This window comes from Poecilia reticulata, chromosome 5, assembly GCF_904066995.2.
Source record: "Poecilia reticulata chromosome 5, P_reticulata-male-v2, whole genome shotgun sequence".
NCBI classification, from domain to species: Eukaryota; Metazoa; Chordata; class Actinopteri; order Cyprinodontiformes; family Poeciliidae; genus Poecilia; species Poecilia reticulata.
The window spans coordinates 772647-790149 of record NC_088834.1 but is presented as its reverse complement, the minus strand read 5'-3'; the positions used below and the strand labels follow the sequence as shown (position 1 = coordinate 790149).

The following is a 17503-nucleotide window of genomic DNA, read 5'->3' as shown; positions in this document are numbered from 1 at the left end:
TCTGCTTCCCAAGCCGCAGCGCTCATTTGCACGTCTCTGCAGCCAATCAGATTCGCCGTGAAATGCGCCTCACACGGCTCCTTCTGTGGCAGCATAAGCCATCAGAGAGGGTGAAAACAAAGTGAGAGCAGGAGGCAAACAGCAGAGCAGGGAACGCAGGGAGGCGGAGGGGGTCCGGAGGGCTGGAGCAGCGGAGGAGAGGAGGAGCTGGAAAAGCACCACCAGAGGCAGACGCCGCTCACAAACGAGCAGCAAACAGACGGAGGCAGCGACGGCAAACGCTCCGAGATCCGAGGATCCGGACCAGAACAGAACCGCTTCTGCAGCAACTTTAAGCTCTCTGAGCAGCAGCAGCAGCAGCGACACACAGTAAATCAGCCGGGCGGACAGGATGCTGCTGTAACTCAGAGCGGCGGCGCCGGCAGGACGACAGAGTGTCGACTGGGAGCTTCCAAACTGGGAAACTAGCGGGTCAACTTCCTGGATCCTATCCGCGTTTCCAGCTGAGCGAGTCTGGAACCAGAACCTCCTGATTCTTCAGGCTGGACTGAGATCCGTGCAGCTTCATCAGGTCCAGAGTTTCCTGGTGAGAATGAGAGACGGGAAGCAGCCAGAGGTCTGAACTTCTCAGAACATCGAGTGGAGAAGAGATGAAGCCCCGAGCGGGAGGATGTGAGCGGCTCTGACTCTGCTGCAGTTCGGTTTGCTGGACGCATCATGCTGGCCGCCGTCCTGCAGGGGGCGCAGTGGCCTGTGGTGGTTCTGATGGCGTGTGTGCGGCTGAGTGCGGTTCGGGGCGCCGCCTGCCCGCCCCGGTGCCTCTGCATGGCGGACATCCTGAGCTGCCCGGCGCTGGATCTGGACCGGGTCCCCGCAGCGCTGCCGGCCTCCGCCGCCACTCTGGACCTGAACCACAACCGGATCCAGCAGCTGGAGCCGGGCGCCTTCCAGGGGCTGCTGCAGCTGGAGGTGCTGCGGCTGGCCCACAACCAGCTGAGCGCCATCCGGCCCGGCGCCTTCAGGAACTCCTCCGGACGCCTGAGACACCTGGACCTGTCGTCCAATCAGCTGCTGGTCCTGAAGCAGAGCGACTTCCAGGAGCTGGCGGCGCTGGAGGAGCTGCTGCTGTTCAACAACCGGATCAAACACGTGGAGAGCTCCGCCCTGTCCGGACTGACCGGCCTCCGGAAGGCCTACCTCAGCCACAACCGTCTCACCGACTTCCCCTTCTTCAGCATCCAGACAGACGGTCACCGGCAGCTGACCCTGCTGGACCTGTCCTCCAACCGGCTGCCCAAGCTGCCGCTGGCGGACATCTCCGGCCTGCCGCCGGCCCTGCAGGAGGGGCTCTACCTGCACAACAACTCGCTGGTGTGCGACTGCGCCATGTTCTCCCTGTTCCGACGGTGGGAGCAGAAAGGCTTCGCGTCGGTCCGGTTCTTCCGCCAGGAGCACGTCTGCCTGGTCGCTGGAGTCCAGCGCAGCGGCATCCTCTTTCTCCTGCACCGGCGCTACTTCGAGCGCTGCAATGTGACGGCGCCGCCGCAGCAGGAGGCCAGTGTGTCGGTGAGGGCGGGGGCGCCGCTGCTGCTGCACTGCGTCACGTCTTTGTCCGGCCGCGGCGCCGCCTTCTTCTGGCTCACGCCGCAGCTGGAGTACGTGGCTCCGCCTGGGAACAACGGCTCCATCAGGATGTTTGCTAACGGCAGCCTGGCGATGACGGCGCCCCAAGAGCGGGACTCTGGGATCTACGTGTGCGTGGCGCAGGCGCGGCGGCTGAACGACTCCCGGGAGGTCAACGTGACGGTGCTGCCGCGGCCGGCCACTGATGCCGCCGAGCCCTTCAACACGGGCTTCACCACCCTGCTGGGCTGCGTGGTCAGCCTGCTGCTGGTCCTGGTCTACCTGTACCTGACGCCCTGCCGCTGCCCGCCCTGGCCCAGGCCCCGCCCCCTGGCAGCCACCGCCCAGAGCCAAGGCAAGGAGGGCGGGGCGGGCAGCGCCCAGTCCTCCATCCTCACGCCGACGCCACCGGCGTCCACCGAGGGCCCCGGCCGCAAGGTCAGTAGCAACAAGCATGTTGTGTTTCTGGAGCCAATCAGAGAGCAGCAGAACGGCCGGCTGGGGGCGGAGCCTCAGCAGCGCGCCGGGGAGACGGACTCTTACATGTCCGTCTTCTCCGACACGCCCATCATGTTGCCATAGCGACAGGACAGAGATGGCACAGCCCCTCACCACTTCCTCCCCAACACCCCTCCTCTCACCCCCAACAAGTGCAATTCTGACCCTGAATCCTGTTAGCTCAGGTCCGACCGCTGAGCCCAGAACCGGCGCACTGTGACGGGTCAGAACCGGCCGAGTCCAGACCAAAGACAGAGCATGAACCGCTGCGTCCCTTTAAGCACGGCCTGTCCCTTTAACTGCAGCAACGCCTTCAGCACCAAACCGTTTTCTAGAGTTCTGTAGCTTCCTAGTTCTGTTCACCAGACCGGCATGTAGGGCCCGATTAACCAGAACCAGCCAGGAACCAGAATCATCCAGAGGTTCTGGTTCCCTCCTCCACTCTGCCTGGTTTGTTTCTATGTTCTCACTGCATCCTCTGCACCTCGTCTGTATCGACTAATAAACCTCCAAACCCAACCTGCCTGGTTCCTGTGTGTGTGTGTGTGTGTAGGTGTGTGTGTGTGTGTGTGTGCGTGCGTGCGTGTATGAGCGTGTACGTGTGTGTGTGTGTGTTTGTATGGGTGTGTTTGTATGCGCGTGTGTTTGCGTGAGTGTGTGTGTATGTGTGTGTGTGTGCATGTGTGCGTGTGTGTGTGTGCGCATGCGTGTGTGTATGTGTGTGCGTGCGTGTGCATGTGTGTGCGCGTGTGTGTATGTGTGTGCGCGCGCGTGTGTGTGTATGCGTGTGTGTGCGCGTGCGTGTGTATGTGTGTGCGTGTGTGTGTATGTGTGTGTGCGCGTGTGTGTGTGTATGCGTGTGTGTGCGCGTGCGTGTGTATGTGTGTGCGCGTGTGTGCATGTGTGTGTGTGTGTATGTGTGTGTATGGGTGCGCGCGTGTGTGTGCGTGTGCATGTGTGTGTGTGTGTGTGTGTGTGTGTGCGCGCGTGTGTGTGTGTGCGTGTGCGTGTGTGTGTGTGTGTGTGCGTGTAAGTGCGTGTGTGTGTGCGTGTGCATGTGTGTGTGTTTGTATGAGTGTGTATGTGTGTGTATGTGTGTGTGCGCGTGTGCGTATGTGTTAGTGTGTGTGTGTGTGTGTGTATGTGTTAGTGTGTGTATGTGTGTGGTTGTATGTGTGTGTGCGTATGTGCGCGTGTGTGCGTGTGTGTGTATGTGTTAGTGTGTGTGTGTGTGTGTGTGTATGTGTTAGTGTGTGTGTGTTAGTGTGTGTATGTGTGTGTGTGTGTGTGTTAGTGTGTGTGTGTGTGTGTGTGTATGTGTTAGTGTGTGTGTGTGTGTGTCAGCGTGCGTGTGTGTGTGTGTGTTAGTGTGCGTGTGTGTGCGTGTGCGCGTGCGTGTGCGTGTGTGTGTGTGTCAGCGTGCGTGTGTGTGTGTTAGTGTGTGTGTGCGTGTGCGTGTGCGTGTATGTGTTAGTGTGTGTGTGTGTGTGTGTATGTGTGTGTGTGTGTGTGCTCGCAGCCACATTCTGCATGCTCAGCCTGCAGCAGGTCTCTTCCTGCTCCCACACGATTCACAGGTTTCCACTCCGTCATTCTGCTCTGCTGCTGGTTCTGCAGCTTTAAATCCTCCGTAAACTCAGAGAGCCATTAGATGCAAATCAATAATTAACTGACTACATATTTAAATAATGGCATCAAATCTACAAGAACTTAAAAACAAAGTAAATCAGATGAATTATTTACGATAAACTACTCATCGTCATTCTACACTGACTCAAATGTAAGACTTTTTATTTTAAGACATATAAAATGTACAAACTTCATCAAACTAGCTTTAGCTAGCTAGCAGTGATACGTTAGCAGCTAGGCAGCGTTAGCCTCAGCCTGAGGTCTGGTCCTGCATGACGTTTTTGTCATTAGGACCAGTAGATTATCATTTTAAAGTTGTAGTTTTGCCATAGTTTATTACACGTATTCATCAGTTGTTGTTGGCTGGCCATCCAAAATCACTCCAGGGGCTGTAAATGGCCCCCGCGCCTCACTTTGAACACCTCAGTGGGGCTTCAGGTCAGGAACGCCTGCAGGATCCAAACTCCCACCGAAGCCATCAGAGGCTTCATGATGAGGAAACACCTCAGCGGCTCTCAGGTCACAGCCCTGACCCCTGACCCCTGACCCCTGACCCGGCCTTCATCTTCCTCCCGCCATGTTTATCCCAGCTGAAGCTCTTAAGGAAGATGGAGGAGAAGCGAGTGGTGATGAAATATTGACGAGACGTTTTGACTGGGAGAGACGCGGAAACATGGCGGTGGCGTTGCCATGGCGACTCGGCTTTGGCTGATGGCTCCTCAGAACCAAACGGAACCAGAACCTCTGGGTTTACAGCCGGACCGGGTCACGATCCCACCGAGCCGCGGACAGGAAGCTACGCCAGCCCAGAAAGAGCCGGTACAGCTTCTGCGTTGTCATGGCAACCGGCACGTCGACGTCCCAGCGGAGCAGAAACTAACATCCTCCCCGTCTGGAAGCAGCCAGAGGTCAAAGGTCAGCGTTCAGAGGAGGACGTTTGGATCGTCTGAATCTGAAGAAAACAAACAAAGACAGAGCAGGGAGAGCGTCTCCGGGAGGGACGAAAATCCGTCTGCGCTCCACTCCAACGTCTGACCAGAACCGGAACCGGAACCAGAACCATCCTGAGAGCCAGGAGGATCAGAACCAGAACCGACCTGAGAGCCAGGAGGATCAGAACCTGAACCGACCTGAGAGCCAGGAGGATCAGAACCTGAACCGGAACCAGAACCATCCTGAGAGCCAGGAGGATCAGAACCAGAACCGGAACCAGAACCATCCTGAGAGCCAGGAGGATCAGAACCAGAACCATCCTGAGAGCCAGGAGGATCAGAACCAGAACCGACCTGAGAGCCAGGAGGATCAGAACCAGAACCATCCTGAGAGCCAGGAGGATCAGAACCAGGACCATCCTGAGAGCCAGGAGGACCAGAACCAGAACCATCCTGAGAGCCAGGAGGATCAGAACCAGAACCATCCTGAGAGCCAGGAGGATCAGAACCAGAACCATCCTGAGAGCCAGGAGGATCAGAACCAGAACCATCCTGAGAGCCAGGAGGATCAGAACCAGAACCATCCTGAGAGCCAGGAGGATCAGAACCAGAACCGACCTGAGAGCCAGGAGGATCAGAACCTGAACCGACCTGAGAGCCAGGAGGATCAGAACCTGAACCGGAACCAGAACCATCCTGAGAGCCAGGAGGATCAGAACCAGAACCGGAACCAGAACCATCCTGAGAGCCAGGAGGATCAGAACCAGAACCATCCTGAGAGCCAGGAGGATCAGAACCAGAACCGACCTGAGAGCCAGGAGGATCAGAACCAGGACCATCCTGAGAGCCAGGAGGACCAGAACCAGAACCATCCTGAGAGCCAGGAGGATCAGAACCAGAACCATCCTGAGAGCCAGGAGGATCAGAACCAGAACCATCCTGAGAGCCAGGAGGATCAGAACCAGAACCATCCTGAGAGCCAGGAGGATCAGAACCAGAACCGACCTGAGAGCCAGGAGGACCAGAACCAGAACCATCCTGAGAGCCAGGTGGATCAGAACCAGAACCGACCTGCTCTCACCGACTGAAACACGCAGCATCAAACATTGATGGCGACTCCAGATGGATTTACTTCAACTGAAGAGTCGCTCTAAATCATTCATCAGCTGCACAGACACAACGCTCCACCAGAACCAGAACCACACGCTCCACCAGAACCAGTTCAATGGTTCCAGAACTCACAACAGAACCAGCCCACCACCAGTGATGGTTCCAGGTCGGTCCATGGTTCTGGTTCTGGTCAATCTGACTCAGCGGTTCTGGAGCTGCAGACCTTTGATACAGATGTTGGACTGCAGAACCAGAACCATCAGAACCAGAACCGAACTCCAGCTGAGGTGAACTGAATAAGGTTCTGCTAAAGCTAACGCTGTTCCTCTTCATCCTCCTCCTCTTCCTCAGATCTATCCGTCCCACCGCTGCTCCTCTCAGCCCCCCGCCTCCCTCCATCAGTGAGCCTTCATCCTCCTCCTCTTCCTCCAGACAGGAAGCTTCGTCAACATGCATGAGGAAAACCGCAGAAGAACCTGTGAGGAGTCTTCATCACAGTCTTCATCACAGTTTGCATGAAAGCCGCAGCCGTCACAGAGTCAGAGCAGACACCGGGGATTGTGGGTAATCTGAAGGCTAGAGCAGTGCATGCTGGGAAACGAGGTGAAAGCTGCTTCTGATGTCTCCTAATAAACGTTATGATGAAGGAAAGAGGAGCGGCTCGGATTATTTCAGGTTCTGATCGTCTGCGGTCACATGACTGCGTCGTCATGACAACGCATCAGCAACGGGCCCGAAGCTTCACTGCAAAAATACAAAATCTTACCAACTATTTTTGTAGCTTCTAGTGCAAATATCTTAGTGCTGTTGAATTAAGAAAGATGAAGTTATAGGAGCTTGATTTAAACAAAACATCTCGTTTATATTTTTTTAACTTGTTTTGAGAAGTTTTTTTGCAGTTAAATCCTGCAAATTTAAATTTACAAGTTTTTTCCTAATTTCAACATTATCTATGTGGTTTTAAAGGAATTTATTCAAGTCATAGTAACGTCACACTCTGCAAAAACACAAACTCCTCCCAAGTACGTTTTGTCAAGTTCCAACAAAAATATCTTAGTAAACATAAAATAAGTCAACGAACCAACAAATAGCTTTTCAGTGAGATGTCAGAGCTGCTTTTCGATCAGTAACGACTCAACATCGATAAAAAATGTCCCAATTTTTCTGGTAGATTATTTCACTGGGAAAAGATTATCAAGAGTTTTTGAATTGAAAATATTGCTTAAGTTTTTTTTTATACGATTAATTGATAACATATCCTGAATTAACTCAAACATTTTAATCCAGTCCAGCAGCAGGTGGGGGAGGGGCAGCCTGTTAGCTAGCAGGCCATTAGCCAAACTAACAACAGATAATCTGAGCTTTAACCTGAGTTAAAGTCCCTCCAGGAATTCAGACGTTTTTTAACTGTTTTCCTTTCCTGTAAAAATACCCAGTTTAGCTAGTTCAGAAAAAACAGAACGGATTGAACACAAACATTTCATCCTGTAAAGAGCTGATCAATGTTTGATACTCGCAGACGATAAGCAGACAGGAAGTTGAGGCAGCAGGAGGAGAAGAGGGAAACGCTGCCACCTGCAGGTGGGAGTCAGCATCACTCAATCCAAAGCTTTTGGGAGGAAAACTTGCAATAAACTCACAATTAGCATGAAAAATGTGTGGATCTGTTGATTTTGTGTGAATTTTCATCATTGAGGAGTCATAATGAAACAGCTGATTTAACAGACTGGTTCTGCTGGATCAGAACCGGGTCCTGAGCCGGACTGCAGAGTAAACCTGCAGGTAAAACTCAGGAGTGAATTCAGCTGATCTGCAGACCTCAGCAGCAGGTCGGCGTTCCCCAGCCGGCCGGGTCTACGTCCTGGAAAACTACTGCGCTGTGATGGAAAAAGCCAGCAGGCTGCGCGCGGCGGCCTCTGATTCTGTGAAGCTGCTAAGCTAATTATCCTGGAGCTGAATCTAATCTGAGGCAGGCTGAGAGCTGAGAGCTGCCTCTCTGAGCCGCAGCTGATGGATCATAATGAGCTCCATCGATCTGTCTCACAGCGGGGGGCGGGACGGGAGGGGGGCTACCGGCCCCGATGAGGCGAGTCGGACTGATGAAAACAATCTGAGGAGCAAACTCACCTGGGACGAAGCCTGAATGCTTAACTGCCTCATTGTTCAACCAAACCATAAAAATAATGGACAAAAAGCCAATAAGATCTCATCCCTGTCTAATCAGGACGAACATAACCGAATGTTGTAATTTATGTTTTCTTAAATTAATGTTTAAGTGTATCGAGAAGTTACTTCCTGACCAGGGGCGCGGTAAAGGGGTCTAGGGGCCCTGACCAGCAAGGGGCCCTCGACAATTTATTTATTTACTTTCTGTTCATAGCAATTAAAAAAAAAATCAGGGCCCAAAATTAATCATATTGTATTTTCAAAGTTTGTTTTTAGCAGTAAAAATGTAATGTTCCCAATCCCAGACCAAAAACCAAACATCCATATCTGCCCTGAACCCCCCTATCTGGGTTAAATGGTTCGTTCCTGCTGGGAGCTTCAGACGCTGTTAGCAGCAGACAGTGGAAACACAAACGACTGGCTGTTACTATGCTGCTAAGAAAAGTTATAAAATCAGGTTTTCAAAAAAATAGAGAGAAAAAGGCAAGAGTGTTAATTTATAACCCAGTTTTTCTCCAAGAGAGGCCAGTAGACTGAGATTATCAACCACTTAGCATAATTAGCTTAGCTACAAACTACTGTTTGCCTCCTTTTCACTAGCATTTAACGAATTAAGGAAAAAATTACTAACATATTCATATATTTAACTTGTACCTTTTACCACTTAACAGATGAGTGAGTCAGCAGCAGCTCTAACCCACATCCCTCCTGACCTGTGCAGATTCAAACTGTGAATGCTCAGTTTAGTTAGCATAGCTACCAGTGATGGCAGATGAACAGTTTCTTGTAATGATAAATGTGCTAATGGTGGAGAAACAACTTAGCAGTGAGTGAATGAGGATGATTGACAGCACTAAGACCCTCCTCCTGGTTCTGATTAGTTGTTTTGGTCAGAACGGTGCATCACTTTAACCAGTAATTCAGGAAGCAGATGGAGGAGATGATTGTTTTCAGATTATCTGTCTCATAACAAACTGCTACATGGTGACAGCTTTAACAAATATGGAGAAACATATTTTATTAAAGTTAAACTGCAGCCTGAATAAAATGCAGCTACTAGCATGTTTAGAAGTCTGGATTAATTTATGTGTATTTTGCTCGTTGCTATAGACTGTTGTCATGGAGACATTTCAGTATCTAAAACTAATAGAAAACATTAACAACCTACCATCATCCTGGTTGTGGACTGTTGGATGATAAATTCATGAGCAGCAAATATTGAGCTAATTATCAGAATTGAACCAAAGAAATCAAAGCAGATGCAGCCTTTAAAATTATGACGCTTTTTATGGGTCAGATAGACTCTAGAAACTGTAACAGCAGCTGGATTGGGGGGGCCAACACATTTTTTGTCAGAGGGCCCCAGATTCCTGGCGGCGCCCCTGGTTCTGGTTCTGGTGCATTAAATTCATTTGTAGAAACATAAACTAGAAGATCGTTAGAACTATGTAGAAACTCGTCTGGTCACCTTCTTCATATTTAATAAAACATTTTTTCACATGACCAAATCTCGGCTAAAGGAAATCAAAGATGTGATCATTCTTAGCTCTGGTCAGAAAGTCTGTGCATCGGTGAGTTAGTATTATATTTATAATATTTAGTGCATTAGTAAACCTTATTACTGGTTCTGACCCAGAGGTGGAAGTAAAACAACGCTGAGCGTCAAGCTAGCCCTGCTAAAGTCAGGGTCAGAGTTCACGATTAATAAAGAGTAATAAAGGCTGGACAGATAGAAGCTTCATCACCCAGAGAGGAGGCGATGCCCTCTGACCTTCAGGGAACCAGACCGCCTCCAAACACTTGGGCTCTTTAAAGGAGCAGTCTGACATTTAGAGAAGCATTCAGAGTGAAGCGGCTATGCAGGCGGAGCTGCAGACACCGGGCTGGCAGGATCAACAGTGAGTCAGAGCCGACAGACATCAGCAGAGGCCTGCTGCCCACCTGTCTGCATGGAGAAATACAGAACACGTCCAAACACCCATAAGACGCCCAAAATGCACCCAAAACAAAACTCCAGTTATGCTTCAACATGGCCGCTCCTCTCAGGTGAGATGTGATGGAAACATTGACTCCAGAAATTGTCTGGACTCAATGTCACAGAAAGCGCCTGCAGCTCAAAACTGAACAAATTAAATCAGCGCCTATGGAAAGTAAAGATTTAAAGGGGCAGTACAATGTTTCCAGGCACATGGTGCCATTTTACAGCAGAATCCAGTAACCATGTTACCTTCAGTCGATATAAAAATGCTATAGATGTACAAAAAAAATAACTTCCTGATTTAATGCCTTGAAATTGGGCCTCTGTCTCTTTAAAAACTCCTGGTCCTTCTGAAGCTCCGCCTCCAGGAAATCACCCCAACATGGCTCCTCTATTAACCCATAGACATAATATAGAGTAGACCCCGCATTGGCTGCTCCGGCGCAGGAAATACGGCGGCCATCTTGGAGAGGTCGTCCCTCCTACTTTGCTGAACCTAAACAGCAGAAGATGCCTCAGCACTGAGGATATTGTTGTTCTGATCGATGGACTATTGATGTGAGGCTCCACAGACAACATTTCACAAGTAAGATGGACATATTATTGTGTATATATTGTGATTATAATATTACTTTACTGTATTTATGTCCACCGGCTAATAGATACCAGCTAATATTAGCTACAGTGCTCGGTGTAATACGGGTTCAGCTGCTATGAAGGATAACAGATTCTGTAAATCTAAAATAATTAATTATTCTCTAACATTGACTTAGATTATCTGACACAAGAGTCTATATTAGAAATGAAACAATGTAACACATATTATAAAACTTATATTATGTGTTATAAGATTCACCAGCAAAGTTTACACAGGTGGTAAAGACTATTATTTATATGTAATTCTTTCACTAGTAAGATACATCCCAAATCTTCCGTTTTTGTTTTGAAGGTTTCCTAAAGACACGATGTGAGGAAGAAGAGGGAGAATCTATGAAGAGAGACGGATTCACTGCAGGATGAATCTCACATCGGAGTTTGGACTCAATCTCAGCTGCTGGATCTCTGAAGATAGAACTCATCGGCTGGAAAACATATATATATATATATATATATATATATATGTTTATATACATATATATATATATATATATATATATATATATATATATATATATATATATATATATATATATATATATATATATATATATATATATATATATATATATATATATATATATATATATATATATATATATATATATATATATATATATGTATATAAACATGTATCCAATATTCATTATTTATTTGTGTTTGTATAGTTATATAAATATTTATTGATCTTACTAAATAATGTATTAAATAAATGATGAACGGCTGTGTGGTTTGTAATCTGCTCATCATTCATCAATATCAGAATATTCCATCCTATTCTATTGTTATAGCCACTAATATTTAAATATGCTGAACTATGTATTAAAAACATACTTAAATAATACAATTGTTTATAAATGTAGCTTTGATAGATGATTGAATATGGTTTCCAGTAACAAAAAAGCTGTTATGATCGATTAAATGCGCTGATACGTCATTGTGCTGCTAAACACATAACGCTGAGTGGAGCGGTGGACCGCTCCAAGATGGCCGCCCTAATTCTCGCTCCAAGATGGCCGCCCTAAAGCTCGCTCCAAGATGGCCGCCCTAATTCTCATCAGCAACAATAGGCGAGAGCGGCCATGAGGGTCTAACCTTATATTATGTCTATGCATTAACCCTTTAACGTTTTCACCTCTGAGGAGGAGCTGCGCCTCGAAGGCGGGGCTAAGCCCACCCTGTTGCTCTGCAGCTGGATGGTTGCCATGGAGATTAAAGGAAAATGCACAAAAGAATTGAAGCAACTCCAGGTTTGTTTTGATTGAAGGAATAAGATTAAAACCTGAAGCTCCAAAAAGTTGATTTTTCATAATCCCACCATCCCAAATGATGGTAAAATTAATTGTACAAAATGTTTATGGCCATTTTTGAAATTCAGATTTCTTCAGTCGGAGTTCCCGCGAGTCTGACGGTGAACCCAGACACCAGTTAGAACGCATAAAAACAGTCAGCTGAAGGCGGTGACCCCATGGCTCCCTCTGCCCCCGCCCAGTTCTCCCAGTTCTCCCAGTTCTCCTACCCCTGTTTGTCTCCGTCCACCAGGATCCGGACCAGGATTCCCGTCACGGCCACCAGGATCGGGTAGTGGTCCACGCTCTCCAGACCTGCAGCACACAGAACTCGTCAGTCCAGACGCGACCTTTGACCTCTGACCTTCCACAGAGCCCTGATGAGGAGGAGTTCTGCTCAGACTTGGTTCTGATCCGTTCATATCAGAAAGTCTGGTTCCTCCTCAGAACCTCCGCCATAGTGTTACCATGGAAACCATTGTTCATCTGGGACGAGTCGGGTCCGGTCAGATCGGGTCGGTTCTGTTCGGTCCAGTCGGACAGGGCGGGGCTTACCTGGCAGCCGCAGGTTGACGACCCGATCGAACAGGTTCTTCTCGGCCGTGACTCGGTTCAGAACCTGGTTCAGCAGCTGCAGACAGAACAGGACAGCTGAAACAACCGGACTGGACCGGACCGGACCGGACCGGACTGGGTCGGGTCGGGTCTCACCTGGGCGAGCCGCCTCAGCAGCAGCTCCGCCGATGGCCGGGTCCAGTCCAGGAAGATCTCCGGAACCAGAGTCACGGTCATCTCCAGAACCCTGAGTAGGCTGACGGAAAGGTCGAAGCAGGTCGCGCACACCTGGGCCCAGATCCACAGCACGGGTCACAACCAGAACCAGAACCAGAACCAGAACCAGCAGAATGGTGGGCTCACCTTCAGCTGACGGGTGTCCACAAAGTTCCTCTCTGGGCGCTCCGCAGCCTGCTGGATCTGGACCGGAACCAAACAGAACCAATGAAAAGAGGAGTGTTCAGAACCGGGCCGGTGGTTCTGGATCTGCAGAACCCCACTCAGACTCCAGGTCCACATTATTCACCTACTGCTCCAGAACCAACACCGGCCCGTCTGGATCAGTCAGACTGGAAGGAGAACTTCAAGTTGTGCCACTAATTCTCTGTTGAAGACTTTGACTAGGCCATTCAAGCACATGAACCTGCTTTGATCTAATCAAACTTTTTGCCTAAAAGAGAAATTTAAACTCAAAGTATTTCATATTTCAATAAATTGAAAATACAAAAATTAGTTTAGACTTTTTGTTGTTTTACATCAACAATAATTAAATCATTAAAACATAAAAACACCTTCGAACTGCTGAATTATTAAAACGAAACATGGAAAACTTCCATATTTTTGGGTTCATCAGCTGTTTTCCATTTTGTTGGATACATATTTACGATTTGTGACTTTTGGTCAGGGGCCAAACAAAATAATTTCCCAGGCCACCAGAGGCCCCCCAGCCTCATTTTGGACACCCCTGATCTAAAGCACCCTGTTGGAGCTCTGGTTGCTTTTTCAGGTTTCTGTCCGGCTGGAAACTGAACCTGGAGCCTCTAAACCTCATTTAAAGGGCCAGTGTCGTGTTTTTCAACCACATGTAGCCATTTTATAGACCAATCAGTGACTCTGTAAATTCTGTGTATATCAAACATGACTTACAAGAAATATTACTTTGTAATTTAAAGCCTTGAAATTGGGCCTCTGTCTCTTTAAAAACTGCTCTTCCTGAAGCTCCGCCTCCAGGAAGTCGTCCAACATGGCTCCTCTGTTAACCCTTTAATGTTTTTACCAGCGCTGCTCTGCGCAGCAGCTGCTGTAACAAGCTCAGCAGCTCCACCAACTGTTTGCTAATTGCTGCTGGCTAGTCTGAAGGAGCTGCGCCTCGAAGGCGGGGCTAGGCCCACCCAGGCGTTTTGCAGCTGAATGGCTGCCATGGAGATTAAAGGATTCCTCAAACATGAAAGAATGAAAGCAGCGCTGCAGGTTTGTTTCTGATCAGAGAAAAACGTTAAAAAGGGAAGATAAAAATTCGCCCCTTTAAAAGCTGAATATTGTGTTTAAAACAAATATTTAGCTTGTTTTAATGTTCTGAAACACTCAAATGAGGCAAAAAGGCAAAACCAGGAAGGATCAAGCTTCTAACTGTGAGCACAGAGACCAGAACCTCTGATCCTGTGCAGGTTCTGCTGAACCCTGGGCTCTGGTTCTGGCCGGTCTCACCTCCTGGATCATGCCGATAAACTCGGAGAAGGCCCAGTTGAGTTGGTTCAGGACGCTGTTGAGGAAGGAGGCGGCCATGTCTTTGTCCGTGCTCAGCAGCTCCGCCATGTGTCTCTGCAGCAGCAACGACGGGCACGGCTCTGGACCAGAACCGGGACAGGAGACGCGGTCAGAGCGGTGCCTGTTCTACTGGACCTGCAACGAGCTACGATCGCTCCGGAGGAAGAACTGCCTCCTCCTCATCATCGAGAAGCAGCAGACAGTTCATCTGCGATAAACCTGCAGGTTCTGGTTCTGGTTCTGGTCGGTCTGGACGGTCTACAGCCGTCACAACAAAACGTTTTTCCGGACAAAAGTATTGCAATAAACGATAATGTTGTTGTTTTGAGACCATTTTCAAGTAATAAAAAGATAAAATGTGATAATAATGGAAGTTCATCTGAAAGATCAATAAACTCCAAAATGTCTGAATTCCCTCACCAGCATTCATTCGTTCATTTCATCCAGGTGTGTTTGAGCAGAGACTCACCTGAAGGCTGCAGGACGGTGGCCCCTGCTCTGAAGTTTAATTATATCAACTTAACGTCTGTGTTTGGGCACAAAAACAGTTTTGTTCTAAAAAAGTAGAAAGTTTCCAATCTAATGAGAAACAAAGAAAAAAGCTGGAAAAACGTTCAAACTGCCATTAATTGTTACATTTGAAGACATTAAATGGTTCTTCGTTACTTTTTGGCTCCAGTTGAGACGCCTGATCCAAAAACAGATGATGATTCGCTGCAAACAATATCAATTATCAGAAAGGCAATAATTGAGATCGTTTTAATTTATCATGCGATTAATTGCTTAATTGTGACTCCAGATCCGATCAGAACCATCAGATCCGATCAGAACCATCAGAACCATCAGAACTCTCCTCGTCTTTCTGCTAAGGCTCTCCAGGCTTCATCCTCTGTCTGAACCGACACCGAGACAAATCAGCTGGAGAGAAACCTGCTGCAGATGAAGCAGCGCATGCAGGAGACATGGTGGACACACACACACACACACACACAGAGACACACACACAGAGACACACACACACAGAGACACACACACACAGAGACACACACACACACAGAGACACACACACACAGACACACACACACAGAGACACACACAGAGACACACACACACAGAGACACACACAGAGACACACACACACAGAGACACACACAGAGACACACACAGAGACACACACACACAGAGACACACACAGAGACACACACACACACACACACAGAGACACACACACACAGAGACACACACACACACACACACACAGAGACACACACACACACACACAGAGACACACACACACACACACACACAGAGACACACACACACACACAGAGACACACACACACACACACACACACACACACACACACAGAGACACACACACACACACACACACACACACACACAGAGAGACACACACACACACACACACAGAGACACACACACAGAGACACACACACACACACAGCACCACAAGAGAACTTACTCTGGAAACTAGCAATGGACAGATCTCCTGACACGCATGCAGAGAAGCAAACAGATGGAGATCAGAGAGCATGCAGCAAAACAAGACACGATTCATTCAAACTGAACAGAACCGGGTCCAAACTGAACAGAACCGGGTCCAAACTGAATAGAACCAAATCCAAACTGAACAGAACCGGGTCCAAACTGAACAGAACCGGGTCCAAACTGAACAGAACCGGGTCCAAACTGAACAGAACCGGGTCCAAACTGAACAGAACTGGGTCCAAACAGAAACATGGCTGAAGGTTTGATGACTCCGGAGCGTTGATCGTATCGTTTATCGTGATAAATTTCTTCTGACATTTTGATCTGATTCCAGCTGATGTTTAAAATCAGTAAATATAAATATGATTACGTTACTGTGAACATCTTGGTGATACAGATGACATTTATGTGACTGGTGTCCTAAAGAAGCGCATTACAAACCAAATGATTGATTATTGAAATAATCGTGAACTGGTTCAGTAATCGATTGATCGAATGCAGATTCTACAAAACGTCCTTCAGAAGGATTTTATTTTCCTCTACGACCAACTTTTACTACAGGAAGGATTTACTGCCTCAGGGAAGACATTTTACTTTGTCTTTAAAAAAGGAATTAAATTATTTATTTGCGTTTTTATGGGCCGTTAAATGAAAAACCTGCAGATTGTGCCAATTTAATTTTCAGATTAATCAGCTGATGTTTGTGTTTCTGTTTCCAGAAATAAACTCCAACACACACACACACACACACACACACACACACAGAGACACACACACACACACACACACACACACACACACACACACACACACACACACACACACACACACACACACACAGCAGTAAAAATAACCCTTCTGAGACGACCGGATTTATTTCTGGAACCTGAAAGTGGATCGGTTTCAGCGTCAAACGGTCGGGATGGAGCGACTGCAGCTGTCATCATTATTCACAGCTGCTCCTGCATCTCAGAGGCAGATTCAGACAAACGGCTCTGCAGCATCGGTCCGGTTTGGCCCGGTTCCCGCCCACAGACCCGGTTCTGCTCCGTTCAGACCAGCAGACAGCAGAACAGGGACACACCGACACCAGGACCTACTCTGCAGGCTGGGCAGGTTGGCGTCCTCAGGTTTGGTCTTCAGCAGGTGGGGCAGGCGGGTGTACCTGTAGCCGAACCCGCAGCCCTGACACACAGGAGGAAGAGCGGCTTTAGAGAGGAAGAGGAGCAGCACAAGTTCACACAACTTCAACACATTTACACGGATCTGCTGTAAAAACACTGAGCGGACGTGATGCCACCTCCCGCCTGCAGGTGGCAGTATTTCCTCCTACTCTGCTGCCTGACTTCAGTTACTGTCCGTGATTCAAGGATCATTTTGGTGATCAATCAATCAGATAATTAACTGACTAATCGAATAAATAAATTGACATTCTGCAGATTTTTTTTTTTAATCATTTAATTACTTGAACATTTTTATACAAATATTATAAATACACTAAAAGATGAAAAACGTGAAAAGTTGAGGCCTTTCTGCTTGGACTGAGCATCAATTCAGTGGCGGGCTGATCTAGTTTATCGATTAAATGATTAATAATTGTGTGAAAAAGGTGATTGATGACATTTCTTCCTTTGTTGTTTTGGTGAAGATGAATCTGCCACCAGAGGAGGTCTGGGCAGAACAGACAACGAAGGAGTTTCCTGGTTATGTTAATGGTTTTTATCTTTGCACAGATTTGGCTTCATTTCTGCTCTGTAAGGTTCTGGGTCACGACCAGAACCAGAACCAGA

At 48.1% G+C, this 17503-nt stretch overlaps 2 protein-coding genes and 1 long non-coding RNA gene across 14 annotated transcripts in view; 2 read left to right on the top strand and 1 right to left on the bottom strand.

The window, feature by feature from the left end:
* The window catches only part of rnf123 (ring finger protein 123), a 56977-nt gene that overhangs the window by 11037 nt on the left and 28437 nt on the right, over positions 1 to 17503 (bottom strand). For 10 of the 12 annotated variants that reach the window (XM_081606755.1, XM_081606752.1, XM_081606748.1 and 7 more), the window contains 7 exons: positions 16814 to 16898; positions 15688 to 15714; positions 14145 to 14284; positions 12801 to 12857; positions 12594 to 12725; positions 12438 to 12513; positions 12113 to 12197 (listed from right to left, as the gene is read on the bottom strand). In XM_081606755.1, the coding sequence (XP_081462881.1) occupies positions 12113 to 12197; positions 12438 to 12513; positions 12594 to 12725; positions 12801 to 12857; positions 14145 to 14284; positions 15688 to 15714; positions 16814 to 16898 (602 nt within the window). The remainder of the gene's footprint in view (positions 1 to 12112; positions 12198 to 12437; positions 12514 to 12593; positions 12726 to 12800; positions 12858 to 14144; positions 14285 to 15687; positions 15715 to 16813; positions 16899 to 17503) is intronic. The other 2 variants (XM_081606756.1, XM_081606759.1) reach the window with 1 other exon arrangement.
* Positions 117 to 6446, top strand: amigo3 (adhesion molecule with Ig-like domain 3). The gene is made up of 2 exons (XM_008408230.3): positions 117 to 2061; positions 6144 to 6446. The coding sequence occupies exons 1-2, from the start codon at positions 718 to 720 to the stop codon at positions 6195 to 6197; spliced, it is 1398 nt and encodes a 465-aa protein (XP_008406452.1). The 5' UTR covers positions 117 to 717; the 3' UTR covers positions 6198 to 6446.
* Positions 10105 to 11026, top strand: LOC145551598 (uncharacterized). The gene is made up of 2 exons (XR_014087462.1): positions 10105 to 10522; positions 10886 to 11026. It is a non-coding gene; the product is annotated as an uncharacterized LOC145551598 (long non-coding RNA).

Excerpts from the sequence above, each read along its gene's own strand:
- amigo3 (XM_008408230.3), top strand. The coding sequence starts at position 718 with ATGCTGGCCGCCGTCCTGCAGGGGGCGCAGTGGCCTGTGGTGGTTCTG. Across the intron at positions 2,062-6,143 it reads CCGAGGGCCCCGGCCGCAAG|ATCTATCCGTCCCACCGCTG; the intron begins GTCAGTAGCAAC and ends CCTCTTCCTCAG.